The following is a 19,051-nucleotide window of genomic DNA, read 5'->3' on the forward strand; positions in this document are numbered from 1 at the left end:
GGGGGGGGACATGTACATCTGTATAGCCACTGCAGTATCAAGTCGCGTCTCTATCAATTATAAACCATGATATGAGTGCAGCTTTTATTTTGGAAATTACTCATCCGGGTCCCCGAGCCCAAGCAAGCTCGCGCTAACTCGGACGTCGCGAAGTGTCAAGCTATCTCATGAGAAACCTGAACTGAGACCGGAAGTGTATAGAGTGTGACTTCGCTATAAAAGAAAACTTCTATTCCATTTTTAGAAAATGCTTTGAGTGTTTGACACCAGTGACAGAACTTGACAATTAATTATCTCATTTATGATTCACTAGTTAAATTGAAACATTTAATGGAAAATCTGAACAGATGTCATTACATCAGATTTTTTTCTTGTCTTTCTTTAAAAGGCTCCCACATGATAAGACTTAGGGAAAGACTGCTCAATTTAATTGTTACCGATTGCAAAAGTTAAATTGGGCGTTTTCCTTTATAAATACAAAGATGCCACAAACATGAGGCCTCGGGCTTAATGTGGAGCACAGATTTACACAGAAATATGCCACAACTTCTGTCATCCATTTGTGGTTTTATCCTAAACAAAAATAACTGCACAAAATTGCATGTCTTGTTTTAATCATAAATATTTTTACATTTGTTATCCGATTCTAAATACCTAGGGTCAGATATCTCCAAGTTTTTTGCAATTGTTACACTTACATGTTTCAGATTAATAAACTAATGTTAATGTCGCACAAAGATAACCTGAGTAAAAATAAAATGCAGTTTTAACATAAATATTTCATTTTTTTTCCATTCAAAAAGTAATTGCCCCTTAACTTAATAACTGGTTGTGCCACCCTTGGCAGCAAGAACTGCAATCCAAAGTTCGTCATAACTGGCAATGAGGCTTTCACGCCTCTGTGGAGGAATTTTGATCAACTGTTTTGTGCTTGTGTTATAATTCAGCCACACTGAAGGGTTTTTGAGGATTAATGGCCTTTTTAAGGTCATGCCAAAGAATCCCAATCTCAAGTTTAAGTCTGGGCTTTGAGTAGGGCACACCAAAACCCTCATTTTTTTTAATCCATTCAGAAGCAGACTTGCTCAATTGTTTTGGATCATTATCCTGCTGCATAACCCAAGAACTGAACAAACTGATGGTTGGACAATCTCCTTCAGGATTTTTTGGTAAAGAGCAGAATTCCATCACTTACAGTTTGCAGTGTATATTTACTCCTGTTATATTTGTCTAACAAAATGTGTGTGTTGATGTGAAACATTTAAGTTAAGTGTGACAAGGAAGGAGGCAAATACCTTTTCTCATCAACTGGTTGTAACAGGTTTATAAAGAAATAGAAAATAAAAGGGGACTTCAAAAAAGTTCAATTACAGTGAAAATTGTAAAATCAAAATACAGTTCTTATATTCTTTCAAAGGCCTAAAAATGTTGGTACTTTAATGGCAAAACAATAATTTAACTTAAATCACTATGAAAATATTAAAATAGTTGAACTGCAGGCGAAGTGAATACAAAGGTTGTCAAGTGTATAGTTATATGTAGTTTACTCTTCCAGCACAAAATGATATTTTATAAAAAATAACATAAAAAATAATACATGTAAACAATCTATAAAACTAGATGCTTCTGAGTGAACGCTATGTTTTTCTTTAATCTGAAGACTCGGACCGGAAGTCTCCTCTTAACTCCGCGGGACTTGACACTGGTGGCAGGAATGGCGGCTATGATCACTGGAGGAAGGAACCAAGAGACCCTGAAACTTTACTTCTGACGGCCCCGCAGAGGAATGTGTTTCTAGTGAAGGGCAGAAACACCCTCCTGTAACGGATTACAGCGAGAAGAAGTGCTGTAACGTGAGATCACGGCGGTAGATGTCCGGGTCGGGGAGGTAGACGCACTTTGCTAGTTAGCCTAACGTTAGTGCCACTGACTTTGATTCAAGGTAGCTGTTAGCCCGCTGCACTACTAGCCAGCTGTTGGCTACTTGGCTTGGCTGGCCCAACAAGTTATTAACTGTGTGAAAGCAACCTTTATTTGAATATTCGAGTTGGGATCGGCTCCTGCTTGGTACACAGTATTAGGGACGTTTACAGAGATTGGGATAAGGCGCGTTGGGAACATCATTACAACAGCTAACCTCAACGTTAGCTCGGCTTAGCTAAGTTGGGATCCTGAAGTCTCGCCCATTTTTTGGATCCTGCCCCAGCCATTGGCTAAGGGCTAATCAACAGCCAACTTGTGTTCTTTTCAGGCTCATTTGGTACTACGATGGAAAGTCTAACGCTGAGTGATGTCGAGCAGAAATATTACTCGGATTTGTTCGTTTACTGTGACACGGACAACACTAAAAAAGTGGCTTCCAACGGGAGAGTTCTTGACCTTTTCCGGGCGGCCCAGCTACCCAGCGAAGTTGTCCTGCAGGTAAGCTAGCGTAACCGTGTTATCATTCAGACTGTGAAGGTGTGCGTGAAACGAAGGGCCATTGGGGGATTTTTGGTAAACTTGGCTGGCAGGCTGACTGTTGGAGCTGTCCTGTCAGCCAGTGTCGTTGTGGTTATTTAGCCCGGGTGCTTAGCAGAGCTGCGCAGCAAGAGAGACACACCTTCTTCTGGCTAATGTTAGCCTTAGCTAAACAGAGTAGGTAGACAACTCACACAATTTATTTCTTTATTGCGTTTTTTTTCTCTAACTGACATATTATATATGCAATAAAAGCTGGCATGCCCTCTTCAGTTACCTTTCTGTGGGTATGTGTTGAACTGTGTATCTAAAGCACTAAATACTTCTCATTGCTCTTGCTGCCCACTCTTTCCTGTCTTCTCCCTCCATCAACATCTGCCTTTTTTGTTCATTACTGGCTAACATGGTGGAAATGCCTGTGCCTGCACACCTGTGATCCACAGAAGTGGAGACTTTGTTTATTAACCCTCAAATACGGATTGCCTTCTTGGTCAGATTGCAGAGTGTCCCTGCTCTGACAACTGTGAGTCATGAGTAGCCAGTTAAACTGCAGCAGCCCATTCTTGTGACTCCAGATCTCTCAGCATGGCCAATATTTGCAGTTTGTGAGTCAGCATCCTTTTCAAGGTCAAGAGGGAGGGGGGGGGGGGCTGTGTGGTGGGAGAATTAAGGAGCGTTGTAATCCTACCACTTCCAGAATCTACACTGAGCTCTGTGTTGGCCCGTGAGACACATACTGCTACAGTGTCATGTTGTAACAGGCTGAGAAAAGTCACTGCTGCTTTGTATCCAGTCATACTTGGATAAAGTCCCTCATCAGCAAGAAAAGGATCGCTGGTCAGCTGTGGCAGTTTTTTTTTTTGTTTTTTTTTTTGAGTGACTCGCAGCACTTAAGGGCACCCTCTTAAACAGTTATCCTCATGTTATAAAATCTCACCAGTAGTACTAATCCTGAGGTTTCAGTTGTTTCTTTTAACCACTTTATCTTTTGTGTGTAGAAGGCCGTTTCATTGTTTTGTAAAGGACTACAAAACATGATAACCAGACTTTTTACGCATAGAACACACTGGACATCTGCTTGTGAACATGGCAGATGAGACCATTCTTAAGGGAACAGTTCATCGGATAATTTAAACAGACACTAAACGATAGCTGTTGTTTATTCTCCTTTTTATTACTTGGATGCTATGTTTGCTTAGAGGAAAAAGCTGCTCTTTCAGATGAATACAATGTTGTTAACTGTTCTCCCTTGTCCTTGTGTGCGTGGGTTTAGATCACAGAGCTATGTGGAGCCACTCGGCTGGGTCACTTCGGTCGGAGCCAGTTCTACATCGCTCTGAAGCTCATCGCCATCGCCCAGTCAGGGCTGCCTCTGAGGGTGGAGAGCCTCAACTCGGGTGAGTCCATAAATCGAAGTGAGTCATTGTCATTGTTGTGCATTGATTTGTAAACAATACCATTACACAATTGTGGTCTAGGTCCTCTCTGAAGTACTTTTAGACTTTGGTTATATAGAGATATACTGTTGTTCTCAGGCTAGTTAAAATGTTTCAGGTTAGAAATGAGTTTCATGAATTTCAGAGACAGCTGTTCTCTTCATCACCAATCAATTACATTTAATGGCAGAGCTATCATTTGTCAATTAGAGTCTTAAAGGTTTTTTTGATAAGAAAAAGGTATTTATCTCAGAACTGCATGCATGTGGTGCAGTGTATTTTAAGATTTTCATACAAGCATGTTCTCATGTTTTTTTTAAAGCTGTTTCTTTGTATGTTAGCAGGATTATTTAATACTTTTTTTTTTCTTTTTTTACCACATTTGAGTCTTGGGCCATTGTATAAGCGAGTAACTTTTGGGATCGATCCAGATATGGTTAATAGAGCTTTTGGAAGGACTCTTTACATTCATAGACACAAATCAGATTCTTCTTCTTATGCCTGATCCCTGCAGGGCTCCCACCCTATTCCTAATGTCCTTTTTTGTCACACCAAAATTCTGCATGTCCTCTTTCACTACGTCCATGAAAAAACTCCTCTTTGTCTTTTCCTCTTGCTTAGCAGCTCCATAGTTAACATCCTTTGTCGGCTGTATCCACTATCCCTACTCTGCACATGTCCAAACCATCTCAGCCTTACCGCTCTAACTTCGTCCAGACTGCTCAACCTGAGCCGTCCCTCTGATGTACTCATTTCTAATCCTGTCACTCATGAGGAAAAAAGTCTGCCACCTTCATCTCCGTCATAACCGGTCTCACTACCATCCTGTAAACTTTCCAGTTTAACTCTTGGGCCTATCCTTCTGTCACAAATCGCCTCTGACACTCGTCTCTACCCGCTCTGCCCTGACTGCACTCTGTTCTTCACCTCTCTTGTGCGCTGTCTGTCGCTTTAGAGGTTTGACCCCAGGCATTTAAACTCATTCACCCTGTGACTGCCTTTGCTCCTTGCGTCTTCACTATTACGACTGCCTCCCTCTGAAATTAAATGAAAATGGATCAAATTAGAGAATGTATTTATGTAAAGAAAACAAACAATTGCTGTCTGATCCAGAAGAATCCAAAAGGAACTTTTTAGCTTTTGGAGAATCTATTTCATACGCTGGATGTTTGATACATAGGGTGTCTCATAACCCTGTGTTTCTAAAACTGGGAAAATAAACACTGGTACATTAAAAGTAAGCTGTAAAAAGAGAACATTTTAAATGGAAAAATGGCTCATCTTGATTAGTTGATGGGGCAGATGGCATCACATTGCTGATTGGAATAGTATTGGCCATTTATTTGTGTCACCAGATGATTGTAATAGTATGAGCTGTTTCGATGACTTCCCTATTTATCTTAAGTAAACAATGAAGCCGTGGTGGGTTTGACCGCAAAATTGCACTTTTCTATTTGTCCCTGTTGAGTTCTCTCGAGGAAAAAGAGAAGGAAAAACGCGGCGCACGATGTCACACTCATCCTCTATGCAACGTGATCAGTTTGGCCTGAATATATTGCAAAATCGATTTCATAATTTGACAACAATATGAGGAAGCAAACAAGTCACTTCCTTCTAACAAAAGATTTAGGGATGTTTGAGCTCGGTAAACCTCGCCCTCAACTCTCTCTTTGTAAAGTTGGTGCTTTCTCAGAAGTAGACAGTTAATTACAGGATTTGGAAAAAATGTTTAGTTTACTCAGTGCTTTCAGAAAGCTTGAAGTCACCACAGTTGTTCCAAAATATTAAATAGAAAGTTATTTCTGGAGCGGAGGCTTTTGGGGTAATAATACAGGCGTTCAGAAGCAAAGGGGGTGGTTTGGTTTCTGCGTGCTTACTAAAAGACAGAGCGCTGCACATAATAATCCTGTGGTGAAACAATTCTTTTAACCAGACTTAACTTAGAGATATAAGAGGATATTGTTAGTAGGTTTAAAGGAAATTTCAACCTTTTGTTAAAACTGATTATTATTTTTCTTAAAAGTAGATTCTCATATTCACAATGCTTGAAGCAGCAAACGACTGGTGCTTTTGGTGGAGGACGGGGGGGAAAAAAAAAAAAGTATGGCCAAAAAAAAAATCCAGATCACTTTCTTCCCACTAGCTAATCAATTTGTTGCTGAGTCACTGAAACCATAGTGGGGTCATATACAACAGGATTAACTTATTTGGGTGTCTTGATCTTGGGTCTGTTTGCTTACCCACTCTCTGAGAAAGCCATAAACACCAGTAGAAAGGGTTAGGGTTAACAATATTAGTACCAGTATCAGTTCAGTATCTGCCAATGAGGCCGCCTAAAAACTACAAACCCTGCTTCATTCAACCATCGTTTTGTGGCACACGTTGAATTTTTGAATCAGTTTTTTTTTTTTTTTTTTAAATAACTGTGGAGTTTAGAAAGTCCTGCCTCGCTCGTCTTTACCTCCTTGAGATTGGATTGGTTTGCCTGATTGTGTAGTAGCAGGATTTCTAAAAATGTTCCAGACAGATTTGCATTAGTTTTTTAGCAGAGGTTGACCCAACATAGAAGGGATTAACGTTTGATTTGGTCTGGATCCAGGATTTTTTCAAAGGTGTCTTCAGCATTGTAAGATAGAGCAAACAGAAAAAAATACATTCCCCAAGGGGGAAAAAAAAGAAAAACAAAAACGGGCAAGCTACAGTGTGGTAGAAATTTTCAGTCTTAGAGCAGGCATGCTGGCACGGACTGTATTCCTGTGTTTGTTTATCACAGATCTTTGTTTTAAGTCCTCAGCATTAAGAGTTAAGAGACAGCAAACATACACTCGGTGTGGCAGTGTGTTTCATTTTCTATTTCAGGAAACGGCTCTTTCTGAAAGGTATACTGTTGTTCCCATTTTACAGCAGTTACTCTCTTTCCAAACCCTATAAACGTCAGCTGATTGCAGCAGGCACAAGGATTCTGGGAAATCTACGGAGTCAGTAATCGGTTTTTCTCTCTCAAAAGCCAGAAGCAACTTCTGGACTCTAGTGCACTGAAGTTTTCAGCTGCTGCTGAACAAATATTGAAACTAAATTTAATTTGTGTCTTGACAGTCAAGGATCTACCGTTGCCAAGGTTTGTGGTGGGGAAGAATGAGGCAGAAGCGAGACATGCTGCACTGTACCAAGATCCCGACAGTCAGGGATTGTACCCTGCCCCCGGTACTGCAGTAATACCCAGGCCACCTGGCAGGGGTCACCAGAACAAGAAAGGACATCCCTCATCCACTTCACTTCCTGTCCACGAGGTCATTCAGCCCCTGGCAACTACTATAGAATCACAGGTTGGTAGTAGCAAATGCAAGAATCGATGTTGCAGGGACGATTGTATACAAACTTAATATTTCTTTGAACAACTGAACCCAGTGGTTACTTGGAGATAAGCTGCTGTGTTTCCTGTGTTTTTCCTGTGTATACTTGACAGAGAAATTAAAAGGGACACTCAAAGCATCTTGAATTGAAATCTATAGCAGAGCAACAAAGTGGTGGTGGAAATGATAAATTCTTTTCAAAGCCTCCATTTGGGGGAAAAGTCATGAAATTTTTAAGTGATCTTTACCAGATTCGAGTGGTGAATTTCTTCGTCGCTTTTATGTGTCCATGACTCATTGAAATTAAAGTCAATGTTGCTTCAAAGTAACTGCAAATAAGTGTCCAGAGTGGGAAGACTTGCCTCTGGAAGGACTTTGATGTTTGAATACATTCCTTTCTGAAGTTTTCTGCTGCGGACTTAAGTGTGTTGACACGTGTGTCAGTTATTTAGATTTCTTTCGCAAGTTTTAACTTGTATGTGCTGCATAATCATTCACTAGTTCCTTCAGCATCCCTTATCTGTGATGATGCAGATAAGAACTGATTGATGTAGCAGTTATTGGTCTTGGTTTGGATGTGGCGTGTTGAAGATTGACGTCTTGTTGTGTATTAGATGTGATCTAAAGGTTAACGCCCAAAACGCTGAACTGTTTTAAAGCAGTAATACTACCACCTTCAAATCATGCTTATTAAAGTTTGCTGATTCCTTATATGTGTACTAAATGTCTTTTTAACTGCTTGTTTATTTCATCGGTTTGTTTTTTTTCTTTTTTTTTTAAATATGTCACCAGCCTGAACCAACGTCCCCAGTGGTCTCCCCTCACCAGTCTCCCCCAACCTCACCTCATTCCTGGAGGAAGCACAAGCGGCAACACAGTGGAGGAAACGCAGAGCGACAACCTGTGGTGGCAGCAACTGGAGCCGTGTGGACGCAGTTCAGAGAACCACAAACAGGTGACCCACTTCTTAATGATAGTTTCTCAAAAGGAGAACTATTCTGCCTATTTCCAACAACATATTTCTAATCTTGGACTCTGCTTGAGTAGCTTTGCATTTGCATTTATTTCCATTCACAGTTCAAAGCAATCCTTATTATTTATACGGATGCAAATCATCCCTTGACCCATCTTCTGATTGGGTGCCCATCGTAAACAGAAGGTCTGAATGCCAGGCACCTGGGGCTTCTGGACTCATCTTGGAAAATGTTCAAATCTTTTCAGATGTTTTATAGACTAAATAATTATTTAAGATGATGATGAGCAAGTTTGTTGATAATGAAAATAAGGACAAAGAGAAAGAAAAGTGGCAACAATTTGAGTTAAAATGGCTTTTTTCTTTCTTTTTTGCCCTCCAATAAAGAAAAAAAAGGTAATGCATGTGACAGGGGTTTCACTTGCAAGCACTCACGAGCAGCAGATGATAACAATAACATCTCTAAGGGCAAACAGAAGTGACAGTGTGGTAAAAGTTGCTTTTAGCTTTGACTCCAGTGATAAATTGTCGTTTGTACCACTTCCTGTTGTTTGCAGCGCCTACATGCTGTTAATGATATTTGCTGACACAGACACTTGCTGCAGTTTGTCATTAGGGGACCAAAGTAATTGTGCCTGCTTTTTTTTTTGCTTTTTTTTTCAGCATAAAAAGTAGTTGAGATATTACAAAGAACGGTATGAAAACAAAACTTCTTAATTAACATTACTTGCAAAAACATAATTTCCTGTCCTTCTCCTTTCAGGTCCAGTGGCTGGCGATGGCATGTGGCCGTCCCACTCACCGCCTCTTCCAGGTCAGGAGAGTTGGGTCAGTTTTACAGCGGACACACCGCCTTCCAGCACGCTTCCAGCAATGCATCCATCATCAGTCCAGGTACAGCGCTGTTGGTTCGACTCGCTTCCTATTGCAACAGGCTTCATTATACAAGCAACCTAGAAAGATGCACATCAGCGTTCCATCTTAAATTACAAGGCGCTAGTTGGATGTTGGATACACTACACTGATTCAGTACTTCAGCAGCAATAATGTGAAGTAATGGGTTGCCGTATGATTTTTGTCAATCTCTCACATCATTGTGGCTGAAACTTGGCCCAATGTTGTTAATATTGCTTCAGTTTGAAGTTCATTTATGGGCGGTTCTCCTAAGGCCCCGCCACAACATTTCAGTCAGGTTGAGATCTCGACTTTGCCTGGGCCAGTGCATCGCCATGATTCTTCTCTTTTTCAGCCATTCTAATGTAGATTTGCTGCTCTGCTTGGGATCATTGCCCTGTTGCGTGACCAAGTTTAGGCTGAGCTTTATCTGTCATTGTTCCAGAAGTCTTGCGGTTTGTTCAGATTTCACAAAACAGCATATAGTCCTGTGAAAATCTTCTTTTTCACAATACAGTGAACGCCCACTATTATAAATAAGGGCTCTGATTACGGAAATGAGTTTTTTCATTTTCACCAGTGAAATCCTTGAACTAAACCAAACAGCTATAAGGTGAATCGTGGCCATATATATAAAAAAACAAACAAACATTTGATTTGGGTAAAAAACAACCCCTAAAAACATAACTACTCAACACTCTTGTGTTGTGTGCGTATTTGGTAGTGTGTATCCCACAGTTAGTAACAACAATCACCACTTTTGGAGTTTTTGACATTTTGCACTTACTAAGTGAGCTGAGATAAAACTAAGGTCAATCATTGCCAATATAAAAACACTGAAATGCTCAGAAATATTTTGGATCTATTCTATCTTTACCACCATTAGCCAATCACTATGCAGAGATGGGACGAGAAGACAGCAAAGTGAGGCTATAAATTAAAGGACACATGTACACCCTCACAATACAGACCTAGAGAAGGCGATACAGTTCAATAGAGCATTAATATAGATCAGCAAGTTACAAGATGACCACACAGAGTATTTTAGCTGGAAAATGTGATGCAAATGTCTGCCATCAGAAACTGCAAACATAAAGCACGAGATATCACAGTAACCACAATCGGGCCTTGAATGTCAGCCAGCATCTTGTATCAGTACTTTATCTGCAAACGCTGCTGCTTGACTGAAACATGAGCAGCTTCTGTGACATTTCTCAGGCAAAGGCCTCTGTACCCACTGTCTAATTATAGGTACACATCATGCCCTCTTTTAGTTTCTTCTTGTCGTTCTGAGCTAACAAGCAAAAAGTCAGTTCTACTTTAGGCTAAAAGTTCTGTAACCATTGTTTTGTTTCAGTTTTGAATATTATTCTTTAAAGGTTTGATTTCTTGTAGTGCCAAGTTTGTATGTATGAGTAGGGGGCCAGGGAGACACGCACTGTACATACTAACCGTGAAGAAGCTGGATTTGCATAGGTTAAAGTGTTATTCTTAATACTTAATTATGCTCGTCTTTCTTAAATGTTTCTGTAAATGGGTTCTCGTAGGAAAGCACAACAATACGAACAGTGGCCTCAGCTGCAACGACCAATGAGATCCAGCGACAGTCCAGCACGTACGATGATCCGTGGAAGATCACAGACGAGCAGAGGCAGTATTACATTAACCAGTTTAAAACAATTCAGCCTGACCTCACTGGCTTCATACCTGGTAGGAACAAAAATACACACACACGCGCGCTATCAGGATAAAACACGGGTTATTAATAAACTGTGGTTTCTGCGTGTTTCAGGTTCAGCAGCAAAAGAGTTCTTCACTAAATCAAAGCTACCGATTTTAGAATTGTCACATATTTGGTGAGTCACTGCTCTTCTGCTATTTATGGCCTCTGTGTGTGTTTGTGTATCTAAGGGAAATTAAGGGCACCATAAACACGCGTTCACCACCTGAATGGAGTTGATGGCCACATTTAACAGTTTGACATGCGGATATGCTGTAGGTTAGAGCAGGATGGGCATTGATCTTTGCACCAGTGCTCCTTTGTTCTATTGAAAGATCCCTAATTTCATATTTATAAAACTTAATAGGAAGCTGTAGTAAAAGCTTTATTTACTTTTTAGACAAGTGCAGTGTGTGGCAGTTAATCCTAAAAACACCAAGAAGCTTTTCTTTGCTCTTTATCAGAATGTATCATCACTGATCGGACAGCATGTGCAACCTGGATATGGTTAACTGTTAAACTTCAAGACTAATTTTTACTAAAAAAAAAGCCAAACATCAACAAAGACAAAAGGTTTGACCATATGTAGTTGGTGCAAAGAAAATGTGTTTCACCAGTTCTTTGTTAACTCCAAACCAACCTGGCTTTATTTTGCTGATGAGTAAGACGTTTGTGGCTAATCGAGCTCATCAAAAACAAGTTGTCAGTTCCTGTTTATGGGATTATTTCCAAAGAAGCGTGCAGTGTCAGTTGACACAACTTGTTTTGACAGGATTCATAATGACTAGTATCACTAGCTCTAAGCAGCAAACGCGGCATGTAAATGTGCAAGTCGGATCAGATTCAATGTCTGCTGTAATGCCGTATATGATATAATATTCTTACTGTCTAATGTGTGTTTAAAGGGAGCTGTCAGACTTTGATAAAGATGGAGCGCTGACCCTGGATGAATTCTGCGCTGCCTTTCACTTAGTTGTGGCCAGGAAGAATGGCTACGACCTCCCCGAGAAGCTTCCTGAAAGCCTGATGCCAAAGCTGATTGACCTCGATGACTCAGCAGGTGCTCAGGCTTGCCTCTCTCTTCCTCTCTCTGCTGCACCCTTTATTCATTTTCTTATCTCACACCTCATTAGACCTAGGGTAACAGCGCTATTGTGCAAAACCCGCATGTTGGAAGTAGTTAACTGATTTTTGGGCTGAGCTGCACTTTTCAGGACACAGTTTTGTGTTCTCCTGCCCTCTTTTAACTTGACATTGACTCAGTTGCTGATAGCCATAACAAACATGTTTATCAAGTGTTATAATTCAGTGTTGACCTTGTTTTTTACATATCAGGAAAACAGCAGAGAAATAGTCTTTCTTATGTGCTTATGCAATACTCAGAAGCAGAAACGATTGCACTTTGAAGTTTCACGATTTTTGCCATTGATGGTTAAATGTAGTTGGCATTTTGACTGCATGAAAAAAATGTTTTATCTCAAGCTGTTCTCTGAAGTTCACCTTTTTGAAGAATCCCAACCAAAAGTAATGTCGTGTGGATTTTTTTAGTTTATTTATGTGTATTTAACTCGTGTCTATTTTTTTTTTTTTTCCAGAAGTCCCAGAGCAGACAGCTGATGTTGGATACTCTGCGTCACCAGTAGAGGTGACCCCCAACAAGTCTCCCTCTATGCCTTCGCTCAATCAAGCCTGGCCAGAGATGAACCAGAGCAACGAGGTTCCAACGTGCACGCACCACATGACTATATGTGTCGTTTTTACACATCCTCTAAACTCGAGGCTGTTTGCTTTTGCTCCGTTTGCGTTTGATTCATCTTAATTGCTCAGGGTTAATTAAGTGAGGTTGCTCTCTCTTTATCCATCCATTATAATTCGAGTGCCACATCATCCTATTCATCATCAAACATATTTTCTGATAATTCAGCACCTCCTCTCTCACTTCTTGAGACTGTGTATGAAAGTCGGCAATGTCCGTTTTGTTTCCACGCCTGCTGATGATGCCGCGTCGGTGTGGCATCACGGCAGAGGCTGAGACTGATGATGTAAATGTGTGATGTCACTGCACTGGCTGACTGACTGACATGTTTTTTCTCACTGTCTGTCTCCTGCAGCAGTGGGAGACGTTTAGCGAGCGCTCCTCCAGCTCACAAACTCTGACCCAATTTGACTCTAACATTGCACCAGCTGACCCTGTAAGTCAATCACTTAGCATGCATGGTTTCACCATTAATGGACAGACATTAACCCTCTCCAGATCTCTCCTTTTTCTCTCTATCTCTCTCAGGTCCTCTCTGTCTCACTGCCTGCATGATGTTCTTTCAAAGTGCAATTAAGTGCATCAGCAATAGAAGTGTGTGTTGTGATTTGGCTTGCTCAGTTTCTATTGGACATCACCTTTTTTTTTTCTTTAGAGTCACATCCACCAATCACATTTTAAGATTGTAAGAGATGCATTTTTCCTCACATGATTAAGAACTAAAGGTTGTGCACAATTCTGTTGTGCATTTACTTTTGAACAGTCAAAGTTCTTCACGTTTATGTATTTTTAATTTTTAAACTGTAAACAAATAATTGTCCCAAAAATAGCTCTGACTTCAAATACGGTTTTATATTGCAGGAGTGTGCATCTGTTTTTAGACTGCTTTTATGTACTCCCATTCTGAGCTGAAACTCAAGATTAAAAACAAAAACAAAACACTTTTCAAGCTTAACCTATAAATCTCCCAAAAATTAGATTTATCAAAGTTTTCCATGTTAGTCTTAATTGACCGTTGAATTTTCTGCAGTCAGTTTGTGTATGAATGTAAGGCTAATACAGTTATTTTTAGCCATTTGAATAATTTAGAATTTAAGTAAATGTAACCCCACTGATGTAGGAGTAAAAAAAGCCCCAAATCTCTCTCTGCTGTGGAAAAATCCTGCACCGACAGCAGGCCCAAACAGCTCCACAAATTCTTTTTAAAATTTGTTTTTTGTGGCTAAATTCTCCGCTGCCATCCATGCACCAAATCTTAATGGGTGCATAGGATCTTTGCTGTCCAACTGTGAAGAACACACTCGGAGCGGAAAATAATTTTTGAAACAATAACAGTCTTTTGTTTGTTTTTAGTTGTCGTTAGGATGGGGGGGGGGTATAATTGTATGGGCACGTCTTTTATTTTTATTTATTTTTTTAAAAGCTTATTTAGAAAATATGTTTCCAGGTCTTTCACATCTTCTCATTTAAACATGTTTGATGAGATGCTCAGTGAGCATGTCAGCTAAAAGAGTGCCACACAGGTTTTCATGTTGACCCTTCCTCCTCACAGGACCAGCAGCAAAAAAACAAAAACAAAAAAAACCACCTATCTTCTTCCTGTCGGTTTGACCCTCTCTGTGTCTCTTTTCCACAGGACACGGCCATCGTTCACCCAGTTCCCATCCGGATGACGCCCAGTAAGATTCACATGCAGGAGATGGAGCTGAAGAGGACTGGCAGTGGTGAGAAACTCTCTGATCTTAAACTGACTGTCCAAATCCTGACTTACAGTTGAATAAATAATAATGATATTGATGCACATGTGCAGCAACAGGCAGACCTCTAAATCTGTTTTTGTGGGCAGCAACGTGAAGGAACTTTAATATGACTGAAACAGAATTATGACCTAATTGCATTAGAAAGCATGCTAGTATGTTCTTTATATACTGAAGAAAAAACATATTGTAACAGGTGGGAAAACATCCAGCTGTGCTAATACAGTCAGCTTACTTTGTGCTTTGCAGAGTGCGCACTATTGGGAAAGTAATAAAAATCCAAAAGGTCACCATTTGAAATGATTCAAAGAGCGCCTCACAGGAGCTTTTATTACTCATATACATGTTTTTGTTTTTCTGCAACTGAGCACGTTTTGTCCAAACTAACAGCCGATTGCTAACATTTAATTTTCCCTGTTGATTGACTGCATTTGCTTCAACACTTTCCCCTGTTTGTGATCTCCCCCTTCCTCCAATATTTAGACCACAATCATCCTACCAGTCCTCTGCTGGCTAAACCTCCAGAACTGTCTGAAGAAGCCAAATTACCCGCCTCCATGAAGTTTGTAGCTGCCAACACTGTAGGTGAGTAAAAGATGAGCTGCTATGGCAGGGAGCTTTACTACGGTGTTCCGAAAACATCATCCGACACATGATTCAGTTATTTATTTGTTTAGCCATTTTAATCCACTTTCTATTTTAAGGACAGACTAGAGCAGGGCGATATGATCAAAAATATTTATCACGATATACATTTGAAAATTTGCGATGACGATATAATTGACACCAGACAAAATACTTTGCAACTCCACAACTTAATAAGGCAAAAAAAACCCAGCAATGTATTTTCACTTAAACAAGCAGCTGTTTTTTTATGTGGATTAAAGTTATAGAAAACTTTAACAGTGCAAATGCAAATTCCTTGCTGACAGTTTAACCAAAAGGCATTTCCAGTGGAAACTGGCCGACACATCCTCAGCATAACCATGTATAATATCCACAAAACGTAAAAAGAGGTTATACACACACACACAATACGCGAGCCTCCTGCCTACGATAGTCGTAATGCTTCAACAATCCATCAATCGGTGCGGGTTTGTAGCTTAGCAAAGTCGTACTGAAACATTTGACAGATTGCTGAGCGCCGTGTACGACATAAAATCGTTTCGAGGTCAGTAAACACAACCAGAATTCATACATAAGGCACACGGGATTATAAGGGGCACTGTCGATTTTCAGAAAAATCAAAGGATTGATTTTAAGTGTGCCGTATTTTCCAAAAAACACGGTAATAACGACGGCCCGCTAGCATGTGCTACCAAAAATAGTGCTTTGTTGTGTATCTGACGGACGAAAGCTAAACCAGTTCCACACCACTGAAGTTGTAGCATTTTTTTCAAACCAGTTCTGGTTCATCCGTTTCATTCAACGATCCACTTTCGCCCTTCTCATTCTCCGCCGTTGCCATGCTTTTTACGCCATGTGTGTATGAAAACAAAGGCACTGCGCATGCGCGTTTTACCCATATTCTATCGCGATATTTCATTTTCTTATCGTTGCCCAACATTATACTGGTATTACCGTGAACGGTATGATATGGCCCAGCCATAGATACTTTAAAGTAACATACAAAAATCAAGACTAAAAAAATAAAAAAAAATAAAAATGGAAGTACTTTTCCCTTATATGTTGGAAGGTGTCTGTGGCTCAGGTGGTAGAGACAGTTGTCTACCAATCCCTGCTCCTCCATACCACATGTCAAAGTACTGAACCCCAAGTTGCCCCAAATGCATCCATTGGCATGTAACTGGGTGAATACAATAGAAAATACTTAAATTTGGTAGAAAGACACTATCTTAGTACCATTTCATATTTGTCTTTCCTTGGTGGTGCCTTCATAACCTCAGTTCAGCTGCTGATAGTCCAGACTAAGATTCCAATTTTTTGTGGAAGAATTAAAAAAAAAAAACTACCATTTTGTTAATTTTCTCATGATTTGTATGGTTGTGGGTTTTTTTTTCTTTTCTTTTCATGAAGGTGATGGTTACAGCAGTTCAGACTCTTTCACCTCAGACCAGGAGCCAATCACAAGGCAGAGGTTCGTTCATTTTCTGTCTGTCCTTTCTGACAATTACTGAAAGTGATGCTTTTGGGTTTTTCTACTTCCTCACATTGTTACTCAGTTGGTCATGTTGCAGCTCTGTTCAATGATCAACTCCAGACCTGAACTGTGATGAATCGTGTTATAAATAAAGCACTGTATCCTGTGTGTAAATCTTTAAACATTAATGTGCTCAGGTCTCAGTCGGGTACGTCCCCAGAGGCTTTGAAGGTGGTAGCCCCGCCTCCCCCTCCACCCCGTCCCCACCCCTCCCACTCTCGCTCCTCATCTCTGGACATGAATCGCACCTTTGCTGCCACGTCTGCCACAGGACAACCCCAACCCTCTACGATAGCTTACCCTCCTGCTGTGCCTCCACGACCGCTTCCCACACAAGTAAGAAAAGTATTTTATGTGTCATTGGCATTATTTGTGATTTTGATACTACGAAAGCTGTCACGACACCCTTTCATCCCTCCCCAGACATCAGTACCACTCACCGGGCATCGCGTAGAGGCAGAGAGTATACCAGGAGGCGGGGCGGTGCTCACCACCACATCCCCACAGCAGATTCCCCAGCAGCCCAACTTTGCAGATTTCAGCCAGTTTCAGGCCTTTGCAGCCTCTGAGCAGCCCTCAAGCCTACCAGAGGTGGACAAACACATCGAGCCAGGACAGGTAGGTCGATCCTGGAGGGTCAGGGTTTGGAAATAGAATGATGCTCCTCTAGACAACATCAGTTCTTCTCAGAGATAGCATTTATAGTCTGGCTTTGTGTATAATATGTAGATATTAATGTATTGATTCTTTTGATTTTTGAATGTATTTCTTTTGCTCTTTCCCAAAATCCCCAATTGGTTGTTTATTTTAGTTTTCCTTCCCTTTGTTATATAATGTTCTAAACCCACACATTGATTGACAGATTTCATCCATATTACCGTTTTTTTTTTGTGTTTGTGTTTGTGTTTGTTTTTGTTTTTTTTGTCTTCTAGTATTAAATATTAGACCTCTTATGAAATATTATTGTTGCAAACCATCTGCAATCTGCATCTTTTAATTTCTTAACTGTGGCTGTTGTGTTACATTTGAGTAAACACTTTGTTTGTTTATGTCCGCAGGGGGACAAGCCTTCAGAGGGGGCCGGCCCCTTGAGAACAGTTAAGAGTGACGGCCAAGCTGATGAGAGACCCTCAGCTACAGTCAACTCTGTACGTCTTTGAACTTTAAACTCAATAAGACCAGTGGTTTTTAAACTTTTTGTGTTTGTGTGGAACATCAAGAGGCAATCTGAAATTCATAGGCACACTTGTTTATTAGACTGTGTGAAAGTGAGGTAAACTCTTTGTTGTCCCGTCAGGGAGCCAAAGGCTCCTCCGGCCCCCTGGCCCCTCCCCCCAAACCTGTACGTCGAAGGTTGAAGTCTGAAGACGAGCTGAGGCCGGAGGACGAGCAGCACGGTCCACAGAAATCTAACGTCATAGCCGCCGTCCTGGCCACTCAGCCTTCCATTCCCAGGTGGAGAAACTTGCTTTGGATGAGGACACTTTACAGGGCGTTGTGTTTATCAGCACTTTAGAAAAAGCATATTTCTCTGTTTGCAGGTCAGTTGGAAAGGATAAAAAGGCGATTCAGGCTTCAATCAGAAGGAACAAGGAGACAAACACTGTTTTGGCACGACTTAACAGTGAGCTCCAGCAGCAGCTGAAGGTATGGAAGACATTAGTAGTGTTTTCTAGTTTTAGCAAACAGACTTTGTTCTCCTTTTAACTCCCGCTTTGCTCACACCTGTTTTCTTTTCCCAGGATCTGCTTGAAGAAAGGATATCTCTAGAAGTCCAGCTGGAGCAGCTCAGACCCTTTTCCCATCTTTAACCTACATATGGAGAGCAACTCTACTGTAGTTCATCTGAATCAAGGCTGTGGCCCTCGTTGTGACTCCTCCCTTCCTCCTCTCCTTTTCCTTCCATCAATCTCGGCTTTTCCCGGAGGCTTCAACCTGCCTCAGGGCATTCCGTTAAAAACTGTCACGCTCAATCACACACTGCTCAATCGTAAACTGGACAGACCTGAGGGCACAGTCTTACCAGTGGGAGGAGATCTTAGAAACTGGCACTTTTCACTTTTTGCTAAAGAGAGGCGAAGGTGAGGAGGATGACGGCAAACTGAGAGGCAGAGCGCTCCAGCTCCAAGTTCGCTCTGAAGATAAAACTGCTGGTGTCTTGATTAAATCACTCTCTGAATGACTGAAGGAGAAACGCGGAGTGTATTTGTCATGTTTGTGTGACTGTTTGTGCATTTGTGTTCCTGGCGGCTGGCACCAGTATGCTTGACTCGGCTGCACCAAACTCCTGCAGAAAATTTAAAAAGGGGGCGAAACAGTTTTCTTTTCGTCTTTTGTATAAGTGAACTGAGACGACCTATAAAGATTTTAGACCTTCTAATATCGTCTGATGTCACAAACTCGACAGGTTGGGTCTTGTTTATTACACCGAAATTGACATGGAAGAGTAAAGACGGGCAAATTGTGCTTTAAGTGAGCATTATATGCTAAAACTTAGAAGTTTCTGGTTTATAAAAAAAGGTTACATTTTTCCTCTTTTCA

At 40.8% G+C, this 19,051-nt stretch overlaps 1 protein-coding gene across 3 annotated transcripts; it reads left to right on the plus strand.

Moving 5' to 3' along the window:
* The first annotated feature begins 1,667 nt into the window (after positions 1-1,667).
* reps1 (RALBP1 associated Eps domain containing 1) lies at positions 1,668-18,697 on the plus strand. Of its 3 annotated transcripts, none has more exons than XM_005737282.2 (20): positions 1,668-1,888; positions 2,252-2,421; positions 3,734-3,857; positions 6,993-7,222; positions 8,042-8,204; positions 8,986-9,116; positions 10,664-10,826; positions 10,909-10,972; positions 11,742-11,896; positions 12,432-12,553; positions 12,948-13,028; positions 14,229-14,316; positions 14,833-14,934; positions 16,387-16,447; positions 16,648-16,846; positions 16,934-17,128; positions 17,569-17,658; positions 17,808-17,965; positions 18,052-18,157; positions 18,253-18,697. In XM_005737282.2, the coding sequence occupies exons 2-20, from the start codon at positions 2,269-2,271 to the stop codon at positions 18,319-18,321; spliced, it is 2,454 nt and encodes an 817-aa protein (XP_005737339.1). In that variant the 5' UTR covers positions 1,668-1,888; positions 2,252-2,268; the 3' UTR covers positions 18,322-18,697. The 3 variants fall into 3 exon arrangements, with proteins under 3 accessions (XP_005737339.1, XP_005737340.1, XP_005737341.1); XM_005737283.2 differs by having other exon boundaries at positions 1,668-1,867; XM_005737284.2 differs by lacking the exon at positions 12,948-13,028 and having other exon boundaries at positions 1,668-2,421.
* Positions 18,698-19,051: the final 354 nt, after the last annotated feature.

Source organism: Pundamilia nyererei, unplaced genomic scaffold (assembly GCF_000239375.1).
Source record: "Pundamilia nyererei isolate P.nyererei 1_Seehausen unplaced genomic scaffold, PunNye1.0 scaffold00074, whole genome shotgun sequence".
Taxonomy (NCBI): domain Eukaryota; kingdom Metazoa; phylum Chordata; class Actinopteri; order Cichliformes; family Cichlidae; genus Pundamilia; species Pundamilia nyererei.

Excerpts from the sequence above, each read along its gene's own strand:
- reps1 (XM_005737282.2), top strand. The coding sequence starts at position 2,269 with ATGGAAAGTCTAACGCTGAGTGATGTCGAGCAGAAATATTACTCGGAT. Across the intron at positions 12,554-12,947 it reads AGATGAACCAGAGCAACGAG|CAGTGGGAGACGTTTAGCGA; the intron begins GTTCCAACGTGC and ends TGTCTCCTGCAG. Across the intron at positions 18,158-18,252 it reads AGCTCCAGCAGCAGCTGAAG|GATCTGCTTGAAGAAAGGAT; the intron begins GTATGGAAGACA and ends TTCTTTTCCCAG.